The 24,633-nt window shown below is 39.4% G+C and overlaps 1 protein-coding gene across 1 annotated transcript; it reads left to right on the plus strand.

Moving 5' to 3' along the window:
* The first annotated feature begins 594 nt into the window (after positions 1–594).
* On the plus strand, positions 595–20,987 carry LOC139951347 (ABC transporter G family member 20-like). The gene is made up of 20 exons (XM_071950197.1): positions 595–711; positions 2,161–2,327; positions 3,584–3,743; positions 4,850–5,004; positions 5,635–5,742; positions 6,447–6,540; positions 6,996–7,070; positions 8,005–8,079; positions 8,582–8,808; positions 10,435–10,600; positions 12,521–12,624; positions 13,317–13,390; positions 14,208–14,257; positions 15,536–15,589; positions 16,278–16,348; positions 17,340–17,428; positions 18,333–18,436; positions 19,865–20,024; positions 20,442–20,546; positions 20,854–20,987. The coding sequence occupies exons 2-20, from the start codon at positions 2,224–2,226 to the stop codon at positions 20,958–20,960; spliced, it is 2,082 nt and encodes a 693-aa protein (XP_071806298.1). The 5' UTR covers positions 595–711; positions 2,161–2,223; the 3' UTR covers positions 20,961–20,987.
* Positions 20,988–24,633: the final 3,646 nt, after the last annotated feature.

Consider the following 24,633-nt stretch of genomic DNA (forward strand, 5'->3'; position numbering starts at 1 on the left):
AAACAACAATTCATACATTGTATTTTGGCTGGTAGCCTGTTTTTGCCGAGCAACATTTTTCTGTTCTTAAAGCGATTTTGTTGTTGTGCCAAACAGCTTTATGAAATTGGGCCCTTTCAAGTTAGTTTGTTCCTTTTCCTTTGATCGAGTTTAAAGGATATTTTAATAAGTCCTATGCTCTACATTTTGGCCTGTAATTTTCATAAATATTAATTTGGGAAACACCTCCCCCAAAACAATCCAAAATGTTGAACCAAATAATAGTACAGTTGCTACAGGCCTAATGCTTTAGCACAAAAAAGAAGATGAAGTCTGTTGTTCCCCGGCAGAAATGGGCCACCATGCACGTTGCTTGTGACTCGATGCCTTGGTTTAAAACAAAAATGAAAGCCTAATTTTTATTAGGAAAATTATTTCCCATAAAATATTGTCTACAGTGAAGAGCGCCCTCTTGGGGTTTCAAAAACTTCAGACTTGGGTTAGGCTGGTACCGCAAACAACGCGCATTCGTGTGCGGCTTTAGGCATTGAAAAGCTCACATTGTATGTATTTGTTATTGGTCTGAAACCCTGTTCAGAACATCAAAGGGGAGTGTATCGGTGGTATCAGCTGACTGATAAAACAGGTTCATTTGTTTTTGTCGATCATCTTGTCAAACTTTAACTCTAAACAGTCCATCTCTTATTATGAAGGTATGAAGTCCTTGTTGAGGTAAGATACGGCTTTCTAAATGTTATATTAAAGCATTTTTTTTGCATCTGATCATCGTGAGGAGGCTGCTCTAAGCCTCTAGTTTAATAAAGGAGAGAAGGATGCATTTTGTTTGGTTTGGCATGTTTTTATTTATTTTATTTATGTTATTGTTTTATTTATTTATTACGTTATCATCATGATCATGCTGTAATTTATCCAAGTCACTTCGTACCGAAGCCACTTCGGGCACAACTATAGAATGCAGGTACACTTCGAAGCTTCGACTGTGCCTCCGCGGAGACGAAGTTACTTAAAACGTACGTGACCGCGACTCCGCCTCCGCGGAGGCACAGATAGAGCTCCGAGTGTACCTGGGAAAAGTTTCCGTATGGCGCCACCACTTTTTCATTCGAAATAAAATAATATAGTATCTAATTTACCTGATTGATATATCCCTTTTTGTAAAAATGAGTAAAAAGGTGGTGGCGCCATACGGAAAGTTATCCTGTACCTGTATTCTATAGTTACTCCCCACTTCGTACCTAAGTCACTTCGTACCCAAGTCGCGTATGAATTGGGTATGTCACATGATGATCATGACATAGGCCCTATTAAAACTGAAAAACAAACGATTGTCAACTCAAGGCCAACGAGGAAGTCAAGAAATTAAAACAATTCTTGATTCGTGGAAAGTTCTACATAGTCTCATAGCTTTACTAGTCTTTTGTGGACTGCAGCCACTAGTGTAGTAATGCACTAGCTGTCACTGAGTGTCACTGATGTCCAGTGTCAAGTGTCAGTGCATAATTTATAATTGCAAATTGTGTAACAGTATAAATATTATTATATTTTTGCACAAGTTTGCAGTCTGCATTGCAGTCTGCATTGTATTTTGCTGACTGAACCAATGGAGATGGAGATGGAGATGTAGCCTATTTGTGATTGCGATTATCGTAACCCTTGATCCTCCCGCTGGTAGGAGGATTGAGGGTTATGATAAATTATTAGGATCATCATACAATTTTACAAGTACCAGAGATGCATAAAATTGTGTTTTAATCTTTGTGCAAAAAGTAAATTCTTAAAGCCATTGGACACTTTCGGAACAGAAAAAAAAAAGTTCACAGGTTTACAAATAACTTGCAGGGTTTACTCTTACAGAAGGTAATGGTGACAGGCTTCTCTTGAAATATTATTCCATAAAATGCTTTACTTTTTGAGAAAACATTAAAACAATATCAATTCTCGAATTACGGATTTATTTGAAACACATGTCATGACATGGCAAAACGTGCGGAAACAAGGGTGGGTTTTCCCGTTATTTTCTCCTGACTCCGATGATCGATTGAGCCTAAATTTTCACAGGTTTGTTACATCATATATAAGTTGTGATACACACCAAGTGAGGGCCTTGGACAATACTGTTTACCGAAAGTGTCCAATGGCTTTTCAATTTTTTATTTTTAGATTGTGAACATTGTCCAGCTTGTTCCGTGTTGAAGGATCAAACCGCAAGGGGCTGAGTGAACCATGAATGCTATTGAATGTAACAATGTCTGTAAACACTATGGTCGGGGAACTAAACGTCTCGATGTGTTGCAGAATCTCAACATGACGGTCCCCCGGGGAACCATGTAAGTCAAACAAAGAGGTCTTAAAGGAACATGTTGCCTTGGATCGGTCAAGTTGGTCTTTGGAAAGCGTTTTAAACCGTTTGTTATAAAATGCATAGTGATCAGAAGGATACTTTAAAAGTGGAATACAATGATCCACACAAGTATCAATCGAAATTGCGTGGTTTTCCTTTTACCTCGTCAACTACTGCGGTCGGCCATTTATTGGAGTCAAATTTTTGACTCCCATAAATGGCCGACCGTGTTATTTCGCAAAGTAATAGGAAAACCACGCAATTTCGAGGCAAATTTGTGTGGATCATTGTATTCTACTTTTAAAACATCTTTCTAACCATGCATTATATAACAAACGGTTACAAATGCTTTTCAAAGACCAACTTGACCGATCCAAGGCAACGTGTTCCTTTAAATTTTATCCATTGTTGTGTCCGAGCAAAAACATGCAAATGTTTAAATGTCAAACGCCACATACACAAAACAAGTATGTGCTTAGATGCAACAGTTTGGCTTGTCAGAGCAGTTTGTGGGAGATAGGCTACAATGCTTAAATTGCAAAATATTAGGCCTACAGAAATAATTTCATGTTTTTTTTTAAATTCATGAGATATATGCTTTGAGGCTTTGTGGCCCAATTTCATATGGTTTCTTAAAGCAGAAAATATTGCTTAAAATAACACTTTCCTGCTGAGCAGAATTGAGTAGGATACCAGTCACAAATTGTATCTGTGACATGGTAGTATGGATGGTAACCTTATTCTGGTAAGCGTACCTGTTGTGCTTAGCTGTATGAAATTGGACCCATTCTGTCGTCTGTAGGGCTCTAATGTTAAATCTGTGATGTTACGAGTCACACAACACATCATCTACACCACAGTCCCATTCATTTTGTATGTTTAGTTTTGTAGAGTGTCTTGGCCGAGTGGTTAAGAGCAACGAATTAAAGTTCTGGTGCTAAGTCACCGGAGTGTTGGTTGGAATCCCGGTCGTGACACTTGTGTCCTTCAGCATGTTGAGCAAGATACTTTACTATGATTGCTTCTCTTCACCCAGGGGTATAAATGGGTACCTGCTAGGTAAAGGTTGATATTGTGAATGAAAAGCTTTCGGAGCGCCACGGCAGCTCGGGGCTGTATACTCCCTAATGGGAGCTGAGAAAGATTAAAGGGATGTTTATTGGCCCAATGAATGGTTTATTGTGAAATGCGCTATATAATAATTTGTTATTATTATTATTATTATTATTGACTACAATAAAGCTATGGACTTCTCGGACCAAGTGGCTGTGGCAAGACTACCCTCCTGCGATGCATTCTGGGTCGCCTCAAGACAGACCGTGGTACCGTCCTGACGCTGGGGAAACCCCCTGGGACCAAGGGGCTAGGAATACCAGGAAGCATGGTTGGGTACATGCCTCAGGTATGTCTTAAAGATAATAAAACTCTCTTATTGTCTGATGACCATTGACTATCATTCAAACAGGCCTTGTGCTTACACTTTCAGTAGAGTAGCCCATTCTTGCCCCCAGTAAGTTTTAAGTAGTTCAGGGTCCAATATCAAAGTCTATCCTTCTAGCAATCACAACCAGGGCCCAATTGCATGGCTCTGCTTACCGCTGAATTCCTCGCTTACGTGCAAGCGCCGAATTTATGCGCTAGCCTTGTAAGCGTAGAATACCAAGTATCGTGAAGTACGTACGCGCAGAAGCCCAAATTCGCCTCTAACCCGTGAAATACGCTTCCGTAAGCACAGAATTCCCTGCTTCCGTAAGCGCCGATTCTGTGCTTACGTTAGCAGAGCCATGAAATTGGACCCAGATTAAAGCAATCGCACACCATCGGTAAACAGTATTGTCCAAAGGCCCACACTTCGTGTATCTCAACTTATATATAAAATAACAAACCTGTGAAAATTTAGGCTCAATCGGTCATCGGAGTCGGGAGAATATAGCGGGAAAACCCACCCTTGTTTCCGCACGTTTCGCTGTGTCATGATATGTGTTTTATGAAAAACCGTTATTCTCGATGTCGAGAATTGATAATTGTTTTAATGTTTTCTCAAAAAGTAAAGCATTTCATGGAATAATATTTCAAGGGAAGTCTTTCACCATTACCCTCTGTAAACCCTGTAAGTTATTTGTAAATCTGTGAACTTTTTATTTTTGTTCTGTTCCGAAAGTGTTCAACGGCTTTAATGAATAAATAAAGTGACATTCACACACACAAACACAAAACACATTTTTCAGTGATGAGTAATTTCAGACTTTTTAACAGTCTGTTAGGATTTCCACGTGAAAAATAAGTCAGGCTCTTTGATACTTCTCTAGCAACAAGGATACTGTTCACAAAAACTTTTTGGAATCTATAACTCTGGGGGTTATCAAAAGGTGGAAAGGGCACATTTCAAAATACCTCCTGATATCTGGAACCCAGTGTAACACAAAAGATAGACTGATGATCAGTTTACAGTGATCAATCAACAGTAACACACATTCTAATCTGACCTTTGACCTATGACCCTTTCAGGAGACAGCCCTATTTGATGACTTCACTATAAGCGAGACCCTTAACTACTTTGGGACCATTCACCAGATGGCCAAGGCCGATCTCAAGAAGAGGAAGGTATTCCTTATAGAACTGCTTAACCTCCCTGGCTTGGGGTCAAGGGTTGGCAATCTCAGGTAAAGATGCTTGCATACAATAAATTTGATTTTTGTTTTTCCTTCACAAATATCCCCTTTTTAGTCTGTCTAATTAACGCTCTTCCCATCAATGAATTTGTCTTTTGTTTTCCTACCTCTTGTGGTCAAACCAACCCCTTTCCCATACCCCATTTGTCTTCCTCATTGTTCATTCTTTTCTTTTTCTGTGTGTTATCTGCCCCTCACTCTCTTTTTATTTTTTGACTCGACTGTTGTTACACCAGTTTTTGTGTGTTGTGTTAGTTTAGCCTTTGAGAAAGACTCCGCTAGGATCGAAATGTCAGGACTTTTTTTTGGCATTTGTACCATAGGTCCTCTTGGTTGGTATTAAAGCAGTTAGCCAACAGCTAATTTCGTTTTCTCAGATAATAAAAGGAGAAAACCTTTTGGCTTTGAGAAAGGGTCGAAGCGCCAGGCTACTAACTATTCTTTTTGCATTTATACCATATTATAACCTTTTGGTTACTAAGAAGTTTGCAACAGCTTTTTTTTTCTTTTCGCAATAAACAATTAAATACGACTCTGAACATGCTGAAAGACTCTGATTAATGGAGAAATCCAAGTTTGTTTTTATCTGTAAGTCTTTTGTGTTTTCCCTTTCTCTCATAGCGGAGGACAGAAGCGCAGGGTTTCCTTTGCTGCTGCCCTGGTTCAGAGCCCTCCTCTACTCATCCTGGATGAACCAACCGTCGGAGTGGATCCACTACTGAGAATCAAGTAAGATGCTCTAGGGTTCGAATCATGATTCTTGGAAAGTGTTCTGTTTACCATTAGGGAATGCTCCAATAACGGAAGGGGCTAAAAGACTCAAAATTGAGTAAGATGGTCTAGGGTTCGAATCCTGATTCTCTGAAAGTGTTCTACTGTTTTTTGTTTATTCGATTGATGAAACATGTTAAAGGGAATCACTCTTAAAAACTAATGGAAATAAAAAATTACTTGGTTAGTAGTACAGTATCTTTGGATAGTATATAGACTTGTGGACAAGTCGTTAATGGTCTGCCGCGGTGAGATACTCGAGTTGTGGCAGTGCTCTCGTGAGATCACTGCTCTCGCGCGAACTGCTGGTTGTCGACCAGAGTCGTGAGAGCAGTTGTCTTGCGGGGCCAGCAGTCTCGCGAGAATACCGCAGGAATCGCGGGGAGATTGGGAACGCTATCACCGCGACAGAAATTGAACGACTTGTTCACAAGTCTAGATAGTATAAAGCATTTTGAGAATCATTTCACTTTGAAGTAATTTTGATTCAGGTGTTGTGGATGGGACATGACTAATACTTTGCTTATCATGCAAAGTTGCTAAGCAAAATTCTACTAAACAACCTCTACGGAATTGGACCAAGCAAGTATTGTATGTTTTCTTTGTGGAGAAAATTGTGTTTATGTAACATTTTAACCTTGGTTTTGTGTTTTTCCCACAAGGATTTGGGACCATTTAATCCAATTTGCACAAAAGTCACAGACTACGATTATCCTGACCACCCATTACATAGAAGAAGCTCGTCAAGCTAACATCGTAAGTGGATAAACACTCTCTTTTAAATGTTTTCCTAAATTGGGAGGGAATCGTAATTTCTCCAGAAGACGATCAGAGCATACTGATCGAAACGTCGAGTTGAAACCAACGGTTCTTTTCAGAACCACCCCAACTCATCAGAGATAGTCATTACATGGTGTTACTGCAAACCTTTCTATATCGTATTTCCACCATGCAAAGTTTCAAATCCTACAAATCTTAATTTATCAAAAAATTTAAATGAGTAAAGCATGCTTAGGAAGGACTAACAACCCTGCCATTTAGGCCTCGATTTTTACACTGGACCCCAGGCCCTAGGCCAATGATTTTGTTGGTCACCGCGAGTGCAAAAAGCCCTTCTTGGTGTTGGTTCAAGGGCCTGCTTAAGGGCCTTGGAAAATTGAAGTTGTTGTGTCATGTGGTGTTTCCAAATTTCTTCTTTCTCAAATCTGCAGGTTGGTTTGATGAGGAATGGTCAGCTGTTGTCGGAGTCACACCCACTAGAGCTGATCAATCGTCACCAATTACCGGTAAGATGACATTGAATACTTTTCTGATCCTATTAACCCCTTACACGCGCACCACACGCGGCGACTGTGCCACGCTCACCATTTTGGTGGCCAATAGGTTTACGTGTAAACGCCGCATCGCCTAAAATTTGCCCTTCACTGAATAACGTACAGTGACATTGACCACTGAAATGGCGCATCCAAGATTATTCTGATGATGACGTCAGGTGAATTGGGGCAATAAGTTATTCCAACTTTAAAGATCCTCCTTACAACCTTCCGCAGGATTTACAAAGCGCTGGGTGTAATATATCAAAATACTGACCGCTTCAAATGTTATGGTTTAAACTGCAACTTCTGGTTATTGTGTTATCCTTCTGCTTCCCCTTGGGGAAAATAGACTGTTCCGGGATCACCAAGGAAGGCATGGTTTTAACCACATACATAATAATAATAATAATGGAGTCTTATATTAGCGCCGGTATCCGCCACAAAAAGGTGCTCATGGCGCTCGCTCATGATACAAAATAAAAAGTTCAAAAGAAAGGAACAGAAAAAGTTTGTAGAGAGTCGCTAGTCAATGTTTAACTGCAAAGAGGTGGGTTTTGAGGACAGTTTTGAAAGAAGATGTTGTATTTGCAGTCCTGATGTGGTAGGGAAGACTATGCCACACCTTCCCCGCAGTAACCAAGAAAGAACATGCTCCCCATGTGTTAGTTGCTGAGACGTTGATCAGCTGATCTTAGGTTACTGCGGAAAGGTGCATACTGAGTGATGAGATCTGAGATGTAGGATGTAGAAACAGCCAACATCTGTTGTATAACAGCCCATACAAGGCAGTATCTTTGTACGGGGTGTTATAACATTGCTTATCACGTTTTTGTTCTTGGTGTAAGTGTAAAACCAAAATCAGGCAGGGACTAAAAAAAAACATTTTGTGTTTTCGTTATTTCAGACACTTGAGGACGTTTTCCTAAAGCTTTGTATGCAAGATACTTCAAATAGCGGAGAGGCACAGGAACATGTGAATGTAGGTGAAGTACTGTGATAGGAAATACTTACAGGATATGTAGTTTGTTTAACAAGTATATTGCAATCTTATCCTCGTTGTCTAGTCTGACATTATTAGACAAATTCTTCTTTGAACCATAGTGTTCATATTGATAGCAGTGGAGTTTGTCGCCTCAACGCTGCCTGTAATTTTTTTTTGCTGTTTGACAAAGTGCAAAGAGTTTCTCAACCATGGGCGTTTCTCAAACCTCAGCTTGGTCTCTGGCTCTGGCTTGAGGCTCTGTTTGTTTATATTCAAACCATCACTTGCAAAATACAAGCTGATAGGCCTGAAAGCCGAACCGTGTTGTTAAGTGCGGCTAATTCATATATTGTCAAAAGGAACTATGGCACGACAGAGACAAGTGAAAGGAAAAGTGAAACCCAACCTCCGTCTGTAGTGTGCTGAGCCCAGGCCAGAGACGGAGCCCAAGACGAGGTTTAAGAAAGGCCCCTTGCAGAAATTTCATTTGTTTTTCCAGCCGACTGAGGTAATCCCCCACATCAGTAACTCCTCATCCGAGAACATCAATCAAGGAGTAGACGGGAAAGAAGTCTACACGTCAGACAGAGAGTTGTTGCTTGACGACGACTCACAGGTGCAGATGAGTCGACCTTTGTCTAGCTGCTGCAAGAATGACTTTTTCAGCCTGTCTCGGCTCTGGGCCCTAATGGTCAAGAACGTCATACGCATCATGAGGAATCCTGGGTAATTATACGCTTTGGTAAACCCAACCCCAGTACCAGTCCTCCCCTTATTCAGTAGTGTAACATGCGGAGGCAGGGTGACAGTAGCCTGAACATCTGACATCACACTTCCAGGCTCGTGAACAAGGCTGGAGACCGGCCTCCATCCGGCCTGTATTATGCACCTTTGACCTACATTCATTTCACAAAGAGATAAGCAGTCAAATTCTGATAGGAGTACTGTTTGGGCATCTATGGGTGCGTTCGTTTAGCTTCCCTGGGTCGACCCCGATGTGGCGTATTTTATTTTTTCACAGGACGAACGTGGGCACACAATTACCCCACATTCGTCCTCGAACCAGAAAAAAAACCCCAGAAACATCATCACGTGAGCCTTCCCGTGGTGACGTCGGTGCACCTCGGGGCAGCCCCAAGTGACCCAATCCATAAGCGGGGCTCTTGGGGCGGCCCCGAGGTGCACCGACGTCACCACGGGAAGGCTCACGTGGTGACGTATATGGGTTTTTTTTCTGGTTCGAAGACGAACGTGGGGTAATTGTGTGCCCACGTTCGTCCTGGAAGAAAATAAAATACACCCCATCGGGGTCGACCCAGGGAAGCTAAACGTACGCACCCTATGGAAAGCTCATGTCACTGTGCACGTTTATCCAATGATATCATTGTATTCAACGGTATCACTGGATCTGAATAGCAGGTACCTGTCTTTATCTTTTCGAATAAAGACAGGTACCCAGTCTAGGATGACAGGAGCTCTGTACTTTTGCCCACCCCGTCTTAACCTACCCCACCAAATGAGATCAAAAGCCTACACGAGCTTGGTTGGTGTCTGTTCACTGTAAATGGATCTCACCTTCGGCTCGATAGCTAGCCACTAACCAGCGCCCAATTTCATAGAGCTGCGTAAGCACAAAAAAACAGCTAAGCACAACAAATTTTGTACTAACATTATCTGTCAAAACAGCATGCCACTTGTACACTCTGTGACTGGTAGCCTGCTTACAAAAATTTTGCTGAGCAGAACTATTTTAAGCACTAGTTTCATAGTATTTTTTTAATTTTAATATAGGGCTAGATAGCTCAGTTGGTAGAGCGCCGGCACAATAATCTACCCTAGTCAATTCTTTGTTCAATCCCCCAAATCATTTACAAATTTACCCACTCAGTTTCCCTTGTGGTTTATATTGATATCTGAAACAACAAGTTGCATCCCCTTAAAGTGATCCCATGGCTGCCGCTTCCCAGGTTGTATCATAATTTGGGTGTGATCCCTGGCTACACGGCAGTAAACGGTTGTATGGCTTCTGATTGGCACCCCGAACAAACATTGACAAAATAGGGACACCAATATAGGGCTAGATAGCTCAGTTGGTAGAGCGCCGGCACATTAATCCATAGGTCGTTGGTTCGAATCCCGCTCTAGTCAATTCTTTGTTCAACCGCAAAAATATTTTTTACTGCTAAACTATTTTCAGAAAACCAGTTACATTTTGTTGTGCTAAGCAACTTTTTATGCTTAAGTAGCTGTATGAAACGGGCCCTGGTAGTTACCAGGCAGTGAAGACCAAGTCATCACACTGTAAATCCCAAATAATTAATTGATTCTAAACGAAAGTTATTTTTCGTGCAGTGTGGTTTTCTTCTCCATCATCATCCCCATTCTTCAGACGTCTCTCTTCTGTCTCGCTATCGGCAATGATCCGAGGGATCTCCCCGTTGCCGTGGTGAATAACGAAGTCCCACCACAGCTCAGTCTGTTATATTTGCAGAACGTCAACAACTACTCTGTCCATCAGGTAAAGACAACCTTGTTCTCATTTTGTGGGGGTTTTTGTTCCCAGATAATAATAATTATGAGAAGAATTAACTGTTTTTAGCAGTGGACACCATTGGTAATTACTCCAAAAAATTGTTAGCATAAAAACTTACTTGGTAACGAGTAATGTGGAGCTGTTGATAGTTCAAAACATTTTGAGAAAAGGCTCCCTCTGAAGTAACGTAGTTTTCGTGAAAGAAGTAATTTTCCACTAATTTGATTTTGAGACCTTAGAATTTTTTTTTGAGGTCCCAAAATCAAGCACCTGAAAGCACACAACTTTGTGTGACAAGGGTGTTTTTTCTTCCATTATCTTGCAACTTGGACGACCAATTGAGTTTAAATTTTTACAGGTTTGTTATTTTGTGCATGTTGAGATACACCAAGTGAGAAGACTGGTCTTTGACGATGATTACCAAAGGTGTCCAGTGTCTTTAAGTCCCTAATGCGCTGTCAGTAATTCCTGCAAGGTTTATGTGGTACATACATGTAAATATGAGACTTGGGGTTATAAAAAATAAAATTGTAGGATTGCCCTATCCCAACCGATCGTAAAAGTAGCAAAATCTCTGTCGCGGTTTTTTATTTATTTTTTGTTTTCGTTTTTTTTTTCCCCTTATATTACTTTCGAATTTTGATTTCAAGAATATTTTATGCTTACAAAATGGTAGATTTGACACAAATATTTGTTTTCGGTCGACTACTTTCAGTCCACAATAATTATCCAGTGCAACAGTCGTGGTTTCAACGTTCACAAAAGCATAGTACAAATGTAGTTCGATTTCCCTCACACGCACAGATAGGGCGAGCCTGTGTCACATATCAAACCACACGCCCGTTTATTCGACATCATGATTTCACAAGGAACCAGTCTAACAATCCATTGAACAACAGAGGGCGCTGTTGCCAGTAATGCCCATAAATCGCTCGTTTATTGAACGGATGAAAAACATGGTGAATGAAATTACTCTTGGAAATTGATTGTTTTTGAAGGAATTTGCCAAAATAAAGACGCAAAAAGAGCGCTTGAAGCGAGATGTATAAGATGATTAATACCTTGCTTGTTTGACAACTAGATCTTTCAACAAATGTTTATGCAGTTTTGGGCATTCTTTGACATCTGAAAAAAAAAAAAAAAAAAATCGCGACCGACTGACCCAAGCAAAAAATCAAATGAAAGGGCAATCCATCATATTTTTTTGGGGGGCCTTATTCCTGTACATAGCACCATGTTATGGTCTTACAAGGTGCTGTCACAATATGCAGCCAGTCAAGCCATGAACACCGGGGCAAACCCCTTCTCTTAACTAGTGCACCATGTGCACTGGGTTATTTTACCTGCATTCACAACACACAGGCCCAACAGCTTTACGTCCCATCCGAAGGGTGAAGCAATAATGGTAAAATGCTGAAGGACACAAGTGTCATGACCAGATACAAAAATTCTCTATGAAAAATTTCCACAAGAAAGTCTAGGGCAAGTTCCTTAGCAGAATGGGAGAGCTCCACTTCAGAAAAAAGTTGTACATCTTTTGATCTTTACCAACTAACACCTGTTATCTCCATGTAATTCCTTGTCCAAACAGTGGATCCTACTCTTGTAATTGGATGAGTCAGCAGCCCTACTGGTTTGTGCATGATTTAAGTTAAAGTCCACTGTTTGGTAGAGGAGTTACAGTGGATCCTACTCTTGTAATTGGATGAGTCAGCAGCCCTGCTTGTTTGTGCATGTTCCAATTAAGTCCACTGTTTGGTAGAGGAATTACATGGAGATAACAGGTGTGAGTTGCCAGACGAAAAAGGTTGTATTGTTCTTGCCTCTTTCTTTAATGTAATGACAAACGGTTAAATTAAATTTCAGTAAAATTTTCTTGTTTTTACCCCCTTTGCCGCCTACAAGGTACCAGTTGCAAACTTCAGTACGGCGATGGATGGAGCAAAGAACGGGGACTACTGGGGCATTATAGAATTTGGAGCAAACTTCACTAAAGATCTCATAACAAGGTGCCAGTCTATCCTGCTATCAACTTGCACTTTACCCATGGGTAGAAATCCTCCTGGGGCCGGTTTCACAAAGCAACCAAATTCATCGCAAGACAAATTGTCAGTAATACCATAGTGATTTGTATTGTGACATCACACTTTACATGTACTTGGCAACTGCGATCGATTTGCAGGTAGAGATCAATCTTAGCTCTTAGTGAAATCGGCCCCTGATCAGGGCACACTTTCATGGCTCGGCTCATCGCTAAAATCTGCATTTGCGATCACCATTCTCCACTTACTGTGCAAGTGCCAAATTTCTGCACTAGATGTGTAAGGGACTAATGCCTAGGCCCGCAATAGACCAATCCATTAAGCTCCGCCCCATTGTGTATTGACCAATCACAACGCAACGAAGGTCCGACAAATAAGGTCCGACATGCATGCGCGTATGCTTGGCGCGCGCGGCAGAGTTGTGCAGAAAGGCATTGGAGAGCCCCACGTGTTCTTACTCACACGTGCATCGTGGGCAGAGCCTACTGGATCGGCCTATTGCTGAGGTGCCTGTGCTTTTGTTGTGGTGCCCTTTGCAAAGTTCATAAACAAATTTAAAAGTGCCCATTATCAGAGGAGATTGCTGTGCCCCTTCAAGAATGAAATTCAAGGCCTACATGGGAAATAAAAAATGCTCAAATTTCTTGATTATTTTAAAGATTCGAAGATCCGACGAAGGCCACAGCTCAAATCATCGATGGAGGTTCGGTCCATGTCTCTCTGGACATGACAAGTAAGTCAATGTTAACTTTACCCTTAACCCAAACTTCTCACAATTGACTCCTGTGGGCCAATTTTCATAAACATGTAGTATGGAAAGTAGCAGCCTCGCTACCATGGGCAGCGCACCATGTGGATATCTCTTGTCACTAAACCCCTGGGAGGGATGTCCTGAAAAACAAAGCTGATTGGCCCACAAGGGTAACTGATTTGTGTGCACGCTTATTAAAGGAACGTTACAGAATTGGTATAAAACAAAAATCGTGAAGATCCAGATTTACATAAAACTTACACGGTCTAGTGATGATGATAGTAGAAAATTTCACATGAAATTTTATTGTCTGAAATGTCTTATTTGTTGAGATATAAATAGTGTTTTGAGTTTATCGCTCAGTTAGTGTTTTATTCATTTTTCTTTTTGCATCGATGTCATGCAAAAATGTAAATCTGTTTTTCACTATTTTCTCGGGACCCAGATGGCCGATCAATCTCAAACTTCTACAGGTTTGTCAGCTTATATATCTGGTGGATCACATAAAGTGCTTACACTGCCAGCAACTGTTTTGTCAGCAATACCAATTCTGTAATGTTCCTTTAAAAACTTAAGAGCTCTCGTGTGGTCCTTGTAGGATGCTTATAGTATGCACATGTCAAAATGCATACAGTTAGACATATCACAAGATCAAAGAAGAATGAAAGGGACCCAGTAGCTCTATGACTTGATGCTTCTTCTTTGTTGTGCTACAATACAGGCACATAGAGTGGATTGGCCACAGGCCCAAATAAATTTTGCATTTTTGATTATTAGCTTGTATTTATTTGTTCTGCAGATTCCCAGATTGCCATAGCACTGCAGCAGGACATGCTGCTTGCATTTGAGGTAAGGCATTAGTTCGTTTAAAATTGGATTTACTTTTTAAAGAGAGTGGTTTGAACATGTGAATTTAAAGTCACCTGGAAATAGAAATTTTTTTCTTTCAAACATAAGAGAATATGCTTACGAACAATAAAAAAATTTTTTTTTTAGTAATTGTTTGTCACGATTTATATGTTTAAAAAACATATAAAGTTGTTTGGGGGGCTGACTCCGCCTACCCCTTTTGTGACGTCAATCGAGGCAGACTTTGCCTGCAATGCATATAGTAAACACACGTGCAAAGTACATGTACGTCCAAGTCGTGAGTTGGTACATTTCAAAAAGTGTTTTTCTGCGTTCAGCAGCAATACACCTGGTCGGCATTGCCGGAAAAAAACGTACAAACTCACGATTTGGTCCATACATGTACTTTGCAATTGTGTTTACTCTACGCATTACAGGCAAAGTCTGCCTCGATTGACGTCACGAACAGCGCCCTCTCGGGTCGGGGTCTACTCTTAAATTTGTAAATAACATAAGAACTGATTTTTTAAAACCTTAGTTAACTGTTTATTCACATTCCACTCATCAAAACACAAATATTAGTGACAAAAGCTTTATTTTGAAAAAATACCACTTCCAGGTGACTTAAGTTTTCTAACAAAAAAATGGAATATTGTTACTCAGGCATCCTTTCACTAAAAAATGAAGAAGTCTTGAGTTTAACTCACAATTTTTTTTTGCATATATGCAAAAGTGTCCGGCGCGGACAGTATTGCATGGCGGACACAATTGCATTGGACATGGGCTCAAATATCGGTCATGACACTTGTGCCCTTAAAGGCAGTGGACACTATTGGTAATTACTCAAAATAACTATCAGAATAAAACCTCACTTGATAACAAGTAATGGGGAGAGGTTGATGGTATAAAACATTGTGAGAAATGGCTCCCTCTGAAGTGACGTAGTTTTTGAGAAAGAAGTAATTTTCCACAAATTTGATTTTGAGACCTCAAGTTTAGAATTTGAGGTCTCGAAATCAAGCATCTGAAAGCACACAACTTCGTGTGACAAGGGTGTTTTTTCTTTCATAGTTATCTCGCAACTCTGACGACCTATCGAACTCAAATTTTCACAGGTTTGTTATTTTATGCATATGTTGAGATACACCAAGTGAGAAGACTGGTCTTTGACAATTACCAAAAGTGTCCAGTGTCTTTAAACTTGTTTTCACACTCAGCTGTTTTCATAATCAGGCTTTCAACAAAATCTTCTCCATTTTTACTCCTTTTATTTTTCAGAAACTGACTGCAGAGTTTTTACCTAATCCAGCAGTGGCTCAAATACCAGTTATTGTAAGTATTTTGATTACCTCAAACTGTACAAAAAAAAAACAATATTTAACCCTTAACCCTTTGGTGCACAGATAAAACAAAAAGATAAAAAAAGGACATGTTCAACCGTGTTTTTCTCAAAATGTTTCATTAGCACCCCCTATTGAACATTACATCAAACGAAAGCTCAACAATCGCTCTAAACAACCGAATGGAAGCGGTATATATGGGAGGGTTGTAGTTTTTAAGTTATGACCATTTATAAAAACCAATTTGACGTGTTTTTGTTGGTCGCTACGTTTATGTTGGTTTACTCAGCAGGATCCACAAGTTGGCACGTAAAGCTCAGGGTGATTGGTGCTCAAGCAGTAGGAATACAAGTGTCTCCACGCTAACAAAAAGGGCCGGAAGACAAAAAAGTGTTATACGAGTATAATATATATAACTGAATGGTGGCAATTCAACTGTGCAGGACTTCAGACAGAGCATGCAGAGTGGTGCAAGTAAAAACAGCGACCGCCTTGTGCACCAAAGGGTTTTAAGAGACCCTCAAACAGCAAAATGCCCACAGCAGCCACAAATGGCTTGCAGCCACACTCAGCCCATCCACAAATACCTTGTACCAAATCACCCATACAGACACAAACACATTGTACCCTTTGTTGTGATTCTATATTTGTCAATTTTTTCTATTTTTGTCTATCTGTAGTTTGAGAAACCCATCTACGGCAGCTCAATGACAAAATTTATAGACTTCTTGGCACCTGGCATTATAGTAACGTAAGTCACAAAGAAAATAGGTTTAAAATATAGTGACAGTAGAAAAGAACTACGTGGTTCTTTTGTCCAAAGACTTGACAAGACTTGATCAAATTGATTACAAGTCACAAGGACTGAATATTATCCATTATGTTAAAATCACATCTCTAGCCACCGGGAAAGCTCTAGAATGGCAAAGGTTGTGAGCTCAATTCCCCTCTAAGTAGTATTCCTGTGGATTTTCCATAGGACTCCAGAAAGAACCCAGTGCTTAACACATGATGGTGTTGGGTGAACATGTCACACAGGTTTTTCCTTTATTTTGGAGGGAAATTAAAGGCTCTCTAAATGCTCAAAATGTTTCAGGTGATGCAGAGAGCACTTTTGTGGAAGACCACCCACCCCCCCCCCTCTTTATCTCAGAGTATAACTTTTTATGTACAACATTTATGTGTATGTTGTTAAAAGTTGTACACAGCCTCCGACCTCACCCCAATTTCAGTGTATTCTTTCTTTGTCTTTAAAGACGCTTGACATCTTTGGTAATTGTCAAAGACCAGTCTTCTCACTTGGTGTATCTCAACATATGTATAAAATTACAAACCTGTGAATATTTTAGCTCAATTTGTCGTTGAAGTTGCGAGAGAATAATGGAAAAAAAACGCTCTTGTTGCACAAGTTGTGTGCTTTCAGATGCTTGATTTTGAGACCTCAAAATCTAACTCTGAGGTCTCGAAATCAAATTCAGATATTTTAGTGAGAAATTACTTCTTTCTCAAAAACAACATTACTTCAGAGGGAGCTGTTTCTCACAATGTTTTATACTATCAACAGCTCTTCATTACTCGTTACCAAGTAAGGTATTGTGCTAATAATTATTTTGAGTAATTACCAATAGTGTCCAGTGCCTTTTAAACATTTTGAAACAACTTTATAGCCTCTTAAGTAGACAGATTGTTCGTGGACATTGGCCATCCAATTATTTTGAATATTATTTTTTGCTGCTTTTCAGAATTGTGTTTTTCTTGGCCATGGGAATTACAGCATTGTCTTTGGTGATTGAAAGAAAAGAAGGTTTACTAGACAGGAGTTGGGTGGCAGGTAAGTGCTTGGTATATCTAAAATTGTTTTGCGTAAAGATTTTGAAGAGGGGCTCTAAGGTCAATATAAGTTTTCTGATGAAGTGTTGCCAAAATCTTTTTTTCCAAACTGTTTCGCCTGACATTTCAACCCTAGCATAGTCTTTCTCAAAGACAATCTGACAACACAACTCACATAAACATGTTTTCTGGTGTAACAGAAGCAGTCAATTGGAAAAAACATGAACAGAGAGAGAGGCAGAGAAACCACAGAAAAAGAAAGGAATAAGCATTGCAGGAAACACTTAGGGGGGGCGGTTAAGGCCGAGTCACACTGCAGCGGTAACCGAAACGATAACGATCACGAGGCAAAAAGAACGCATTCTATTGGTGGAATGAGCCTACGCGTATTCTGCATGGAGCAACTCAACCAATAGAATGCGTTTTCTTTGCGTCGTGTTCGTTTTCGTTATCGCTGCAGTGTGACTCAGCCTTAAGAGGGTAGATGTATAAGGCCGAGTAAAAAACAAAACATGTTTCACGTCCGGTTTTTTCAAAAAAAGGAGGAAGAGGGGCTTTTTATTTATTATTTTTTATTTCAAGATGGCCGCCATTCTTTGTTAAAATGTCAAATATCCATTGTTTTTTTCTACTGCTGAAATACACAAAACATAAATGAAACAATTTAGTCGAGGCATTCAGACAAGACATTCAGATTGTTTTTGCTGAGATCATTTAAAATAACCCTACTAAAAAAAAAAAAAAAAAAAAATGTGCATAACAAAATAAAATAAAAAAATAAATAAAAAAAAGAGGCGGCCTGTAAAAAGGAAGCGGGTGGGGACATGTTTCTTTTTTTACTTGGCCTAAGATATATTCACAAGCAGAATGGTAGTTTATATTTTAAATAATTTGTTCTCCACCAGGTGTGAGTGCAACTGAAGTGATGCTATCTCATGTATTAGTCCAGGGTACGCTCACAATCCTACAGAGTGTCATCGTTCTTGTTTTTGTACTTGGAGTTTTCAGTGTAAGTTTGTTTTTTTAGCAACGTTGATAACTCAGTGATTCACATGCATGACTTTGGCAGTTTTTAGGTCAGAAAAGGATGTCCTTAAACTGTCATGTTCATGCCTGATGTCCAATGGGTCATAAAAAGGCTTAAAAGTACGGCCATTTTTTTTTTTTTGGTCAAGGTGTTGCTGATTTATTGAGAAGGGTGTCATGGCCGAGTGGTTTAAAGCATTAAGTTGAGATCCTGGTGGTTTAGTCATCGGAGTGTGGGTTCCATCCTGGTCATGAAACTTGTGTCCTTGGGCAAGATACTTATCTGTTTTTTTGTCACACAGGGGTGTAATGGGTACACAGACATGCCAACTAGTATGTTTTTTCCCGTATTTCGTATAGGGTTTTGCAAAAGTTGGCCTTCGTGCCCTTAAAACTACGTTTACTCGTGTGTTGAAAAAAAATACAGGTTTTTGATGCAAAATACAGGTTTTGGGGTTTTAGAATACAGTTTTGTGATCCCAGAGGTTGGCGTGTCTGGGTACATGCGAGGGAAGAGGTTGATACTGTGTTTGAAAAAAGAAACCATGGCAGCCCATGGCTTAAAGGTAAGGTACATGTTTGGTAATTACTCAAAACAAATATTAGCTTAAAATCTGACTTGGTAACGAGCATTGGAAAGCTGTTGATAGTATAAAACATTGTGAGAAACGATTCCCTTTGAGTTTTTGAGAAAGAGGTAATTTCTCAGTAAAATAACAAAAGACTTCTAGCTAGAAGTCTTTTATTTCTATCTGAAAGCACACAAATTCATTCAATAAGGGTGATTTTTCTTTCATCTTTTTCTTGCAACTTCGATGACCAATACACCGATCCATTAAGCCAGGCCCAATCATCATTGACCAATCACAACTACGAAATCTGATCACCATTTGAACCGTTTGGTGATCTTTGCACTAACGGTGATTGGGCTTCGCGGCTGTGATTGGTCAACTGGTAAGGAGGCGGGGCGTAATGGATCGGTCTATTGAGCCCAAACTTCCACAGGTTTGTTACTTTATGCTTATGGGGGATACACCAAGTTAGAAAACTGGTGTTTGACAATTTACCAAACGTGTACAGTGCCTTTCACACTCCACAGGGAGCTGAGAAAGATTACAGGAATAATTATTGACCCAATGACCAGGGCACTCATGTGATCACAATGAGATGTTACTGTGAAAAGCACTACTAGGCCTGGAATTTCACGGAGGCCACGGCCTCCATTGCCCTCGTCTTGGCCTTGGTGCCCTTTCAAAAATTCCCATAGACTTTAAGATTTTCCAATGGAAGTGCCCTTTTCAAAATGAAAATGGCTCTGCCCTCTAAAAGATGAAATTCCAGGCCTGCACTACATAAGAACTTTTTCTTCTTCTTCTGCTTATTATTATTTTGATTTGCTGTTCTTTTACAGATTCCAAACGAGGGTAGTCTGTTCCTTGTTGCCTTGATGTGTTTCCTTCAGGGACTTTGCGGCCAAGCATTCGGCCTCTTTGCTTCATCAGTCTGTAGCACGGAGGTGACTGTCATGCAACTAACTCAGGGATTCTTCTATCCAACGCTACTCTTAAGCGGTAAGTTTAAGCTCCATCAAGAATTTAAAAAGTAAGCCACCAAAACTCGTAAACTATTCATCTTTTTTTAGTGAGTGTGAGTGTGTTGGTATTGTCATAATTGGGTCATTAAACTAATGGATGGTTAATCTTCCCAGACATTCAGCAGCACTACTGGTTTGTTCTTGTTTGAAATAAAAGATTTGAGTCCATTGTTTGGAAAAGTAATTACATAGGGATAACAGGTGTGAGTTGGTGAAGAAAAAAAGGATGTATTATTCTAGTCTCATCAATGGATCTTTCCTGCAATGCAAATTTCAGAACTGTGGCCTCCAAGCTACCACCAGAAACATTCCCAATTTAGAAAAGATTTTTTACTGAGTAAGTTTAGATTTTTGATGATTGGTTTTATTTTTCAATTTGTTTTGACATAACCAGGTATCATTTGGCCGATTCAATCGATGCCTGACGTACTCTATTACATCAGTATTTGTCTGCCACAAACCTTCGCCAATGAGGGCTTAAGAGGCGTCCTGAGTAAAGGTGAGACATCTTGATCCTTCCTAATGCCCCCCCCCCCCGCCCCCCCCCTCCCCGCCCCCAACTTGAACAATCTGCATTTTCTTTTCAAGTATCTTACATGTCATGGCTTAGCGGTCTAGTTCACTGTTCCCAAGCTCTGGTGTTAATCAGCAGGAGTGTGGGCTCAAATATCGGTCATGACACTTGTACCCTTAAAGCTATTGGACACTTTCGGTAAACAGTATTGTCCAAGGCCTAACGACTATAACTTTACCCCTCCTCCTCCATCTGTCGAAAAAATTTTCCCCCTTTTTATCTTGCTGTACAGGATGGGGTCTGGAGCACTTTGAGGTGTGGATTGGCTACGTCATCACACTCTCCTGGACGGTGCTGTTCCTGTTCATGTCAGCAGGGTTTTTACGTCTCAGCAAATAGAAGATTGACGGTACTCTCATCATTAACTTTTTTACCTTCGCTTGCCCAGGCCCTAGGGCACTGTCGACAGCTTTTTTGTGTTAAATGAGATATTGCCTGCGCCAGCCACTTCAAGGTGAGGGCTTCACTTGACTGCCACCAGGGGCGTGTTGCCAGCTACTCCTAGGGCTGAAACAGGGCTACATGATGTAGATCAGCATGGGTATCATCCACTGGGAGCCTTGATGATACAGCAGAATGCACAACATTCCTAATACAACGTTTTACCAAGCAACCACGGAATTCTACAGTTGTAGACAGTAGAATCACATGCTTCATTGGTTGCTGTAATCTCGGTTTTTGGTGGTTTGCAGTACCATCGGCGGCATGCTGTGCCTGCTGGATGCTTAGCTGTTGCGTGACTCCACAGTTCCAGTGCAGCTTTCCCCGCGGGCAGTTTGACCAACCTCAGTGTTCTCCCTCAATGGTCTGTCTCACCGATTTGCCCTTCTAGATTTCAAGGTATGTCCATTGTTTTGTTTTTTGTAACTAACATGTTATGCTGATTTAAAGGCACTGGACACCTTTGGTAATTTTCAAAGACTAGAAATCTCACTTGATGTATCTCAACATATGCAAACATGTACAACAACAAATTTGTGATTTTTTGCTCAATTGGTCATTGAAATTGCATGAAAACCCTTGTTGCACAATTTATCAGTGTTTGTGTGCTTTCAGATGCCTAATAAAAGGCTTCAGCTGAAGTTTTTCACCATTTGAGTGAGAAATGATACCACTTTCTCAAATGCTAAGTTACTTTAGACAGCTTTCCATTGGTCATTACCAAGCAAGTTTTTATGCTAACAGTTATTTTAAATTACCAATAGTGTCCAGTGACTCTAGACATCTTTTAATGCTGATGGTGCCACAATGACGGAAAGATGTATTTACCTCCTACGTCATATTTTATGGTTGTGTTTTTATCATTTAATGAAGTTACATTCCTGTTTAAAAGCAGCTGGTAGTAGTTCGATATGGACTACATAATTAAAAGCAGTATTATAAAGTTTCAAATGTCTAAACCTCATAAAATGGTAAATGTCTAAAATTGTGTTTGTATTTTTGATTAATTTATTTGTTTTATCTGCATGGTTGTAATTTTGTTGTGTCCCAGGGCTGTGTGTCTGCAATATCTAAATCTGTTGTTAAAGGCAGTGGACACTATTTGGTAATTGTCAAAGACTAGCCTTCACAGTTGGTGTATCTCAACATATGCATAAAATAACAAACCTGTAAAAATTTGAGCTCAATCGGTCATCAAACTTGCGAGAAAATAATGAAAGAAAAACACCCGTGTCACACAAAGTTGTGTGCGTTTAGATGGTTGATTTCGAGACCTCAAATTCTAAATCTGAGGTCTCAAAATGGAATTCGTGGAAAATTATTTCTTTCTTGAAAACTATTGCACTTCGGAGGGAGCTGTTTCCCACAATGTTTTATACCATCAACCTCTCCCCATTACTCATTACCAAGAAAGGTTTCATGCTAATAATTATTTTGCGTTATTACCAATAGTGTCCACTGCCTTTAATTATACTTGGGAATAATGTTGTTCATCAGAATTTATCAGCGCTACTAAACGTATAGGCCTAATGAACAGTATTTGAATTGTTTTATGAAAAATATGACGCACTACTTTAGAACTTGTACATCTTCAAGAGAGCTTATGAATATTCTATTCTGATTAGCCGATCCATGGCAACTACATGTACATGTATAGTGTGCTTAACCTTTTATTACCTGAACTCTGCGCTTGCGATCACCGTTTTTGCTAAAGAAGGCAACAGCTCTTTAAAGACCCTAGACACTATTGGTAGTTGTCATAAACCAGTCTTCTCACTTGGTGTATCTCAACACATGCATAAAAAACAAACCTGTAAAAATTTGAGCTCAATTGGTCGTCGAAGTTGCAAGATAATAATGAAAGAAAAAAACACCCGTGTAAAGTTCTATAAACCTGAGGTCTCAAAATCAAATTCGTGGAAAATTACTTCTTTCTCGAAAACTGTGTCACTTCAGAGGGAGCCGTTTCTCACAATGTTTTATACTACCAACCTCTCCCCATTACTCGTCACCAAGTATTGTAAGGTTTTATGCTAATAATTATTTTGAGTAATTACCAATAGTGTCCACTGCCTTTAACTAAATGTGCTTTCTTATGTGATTAGTATGCGAAGAGGAATGATTGTATTAGTGGACTAAATACAAAACGAGATGACAAGTTAAGAGACAACAATGATCGCAATTGCTGTTAAATTGTAATGTAATTCTTTATGTCAAATGTTAACATTAAATGGTTTAATATGTTCTACTCCAGCGCATATATTTACATTTAAAAGCATGTAAACTTAAAATACTGTAAAATTGAAGCACAGCTCTATATTTGAGCTTTGGTTCAACTATACATCATTATGCAATATTTCTGTCAAGATTACGTTAAGTTTGAAATTTACTTACATAGAATGTATATTGCTTTAATTTTTAAATCATCTTGAATAAATGGGTAAAATTTTTAACTGTATAAGATCATGCTATGATACATTTAAAAAGACAAAAAATAACTTGAGAGGAAAATCAGAAAAATTTCTTTTAGAGAAATAAACTGCACTTATCTGGCGAGTATTCATCAATTAAGTAATACGAACATGCTATGGTAAATGTGCATTTAAATGCAATGTAAGACAAGAACTATTTATCAGAAGTATATATTAAGAGCTTTTCCTTTTTTTTAAAGGAATAACTTTTTCTAGACTGCTGTCAAAATCATATTATAAAGAAATTAGTATGTTCTTTGTTTTTTGTATTAGGTAATTAAAGAAATCATTGACTACTAAAATCACCCTAAGTGATGATTTACACATGGTTGTACCTGCAAGTTTACTATTTATTTATAAATTTCTTTTTAAGAAGGGGTGAGTCGAGCATTTTTATCAAATTTGGGCAAAAAACTGAAAAAACCACAAGGGGTAAGTCAAGCGTTTTGATCGAATTTGGGCCCAAAACTGAGAAATCCACAATGGGTAAGTCCACCATTTTTATCAAAGTTGGGCAAAAAATCGAAAAAACTCACAAGGGGTAAGTCCAGCATTTTTATTGAATTTGAGCCAAAAATTGAAAAACTCACAAGGGGTAAGTCCAGCATTTTTATCGATTTGGGCCAAAAATTTGAAAACTCACAAGGGGTAGGTCCAGCATTTTTATTGAATTTGAGCCAAAAATTGAAAAACTCACAAGGGGTAAGTCCAGCATTTTTATTGAATTTGAGCCAAAAATTGAAAAACTCACAAGGGGTAAGTCCAGCATTTTTATCGATTTGGGCCAAAAAATGAAAAACTCACAAGGGGTAAGTCCAGCATTTTTATTGAATTTGAGCCAAAAATTGAAAAACTCACAAGGGGTAAGTCCAGCATTTTTATTGAATTTGAGCCAAAAAATGAAAAACTCACAAGGGGTAAGTCCAGCATTTTTATTGAATTTGAGCCAAAATTGAAAAAATCACAAGGGGTAAGTCCAGCATTTTTATCAAAGTTGGGCCAAAATAGAAAAACTCACAAGGGGTAAGTCCAGCATTTTTATCGATTTGGGCCAAAAATTGAAAAACTCACAAGGGGTAAGTCCAGCATTTTTATTGAAT

Source organism: Asterias amurensis, chromosome 19 (assembly GCF_032118995.1).
Source record: "Asterias amurensis chromosome 19, ASM3211899v1".
Classification (NCBI taxonomy): domain Eukaryota; kingdom Metazoa; phylum Echinodermata; class Asteroidea; order Forcipulatida; family Asteriidae; genus Asterias; species Asterias amurensis.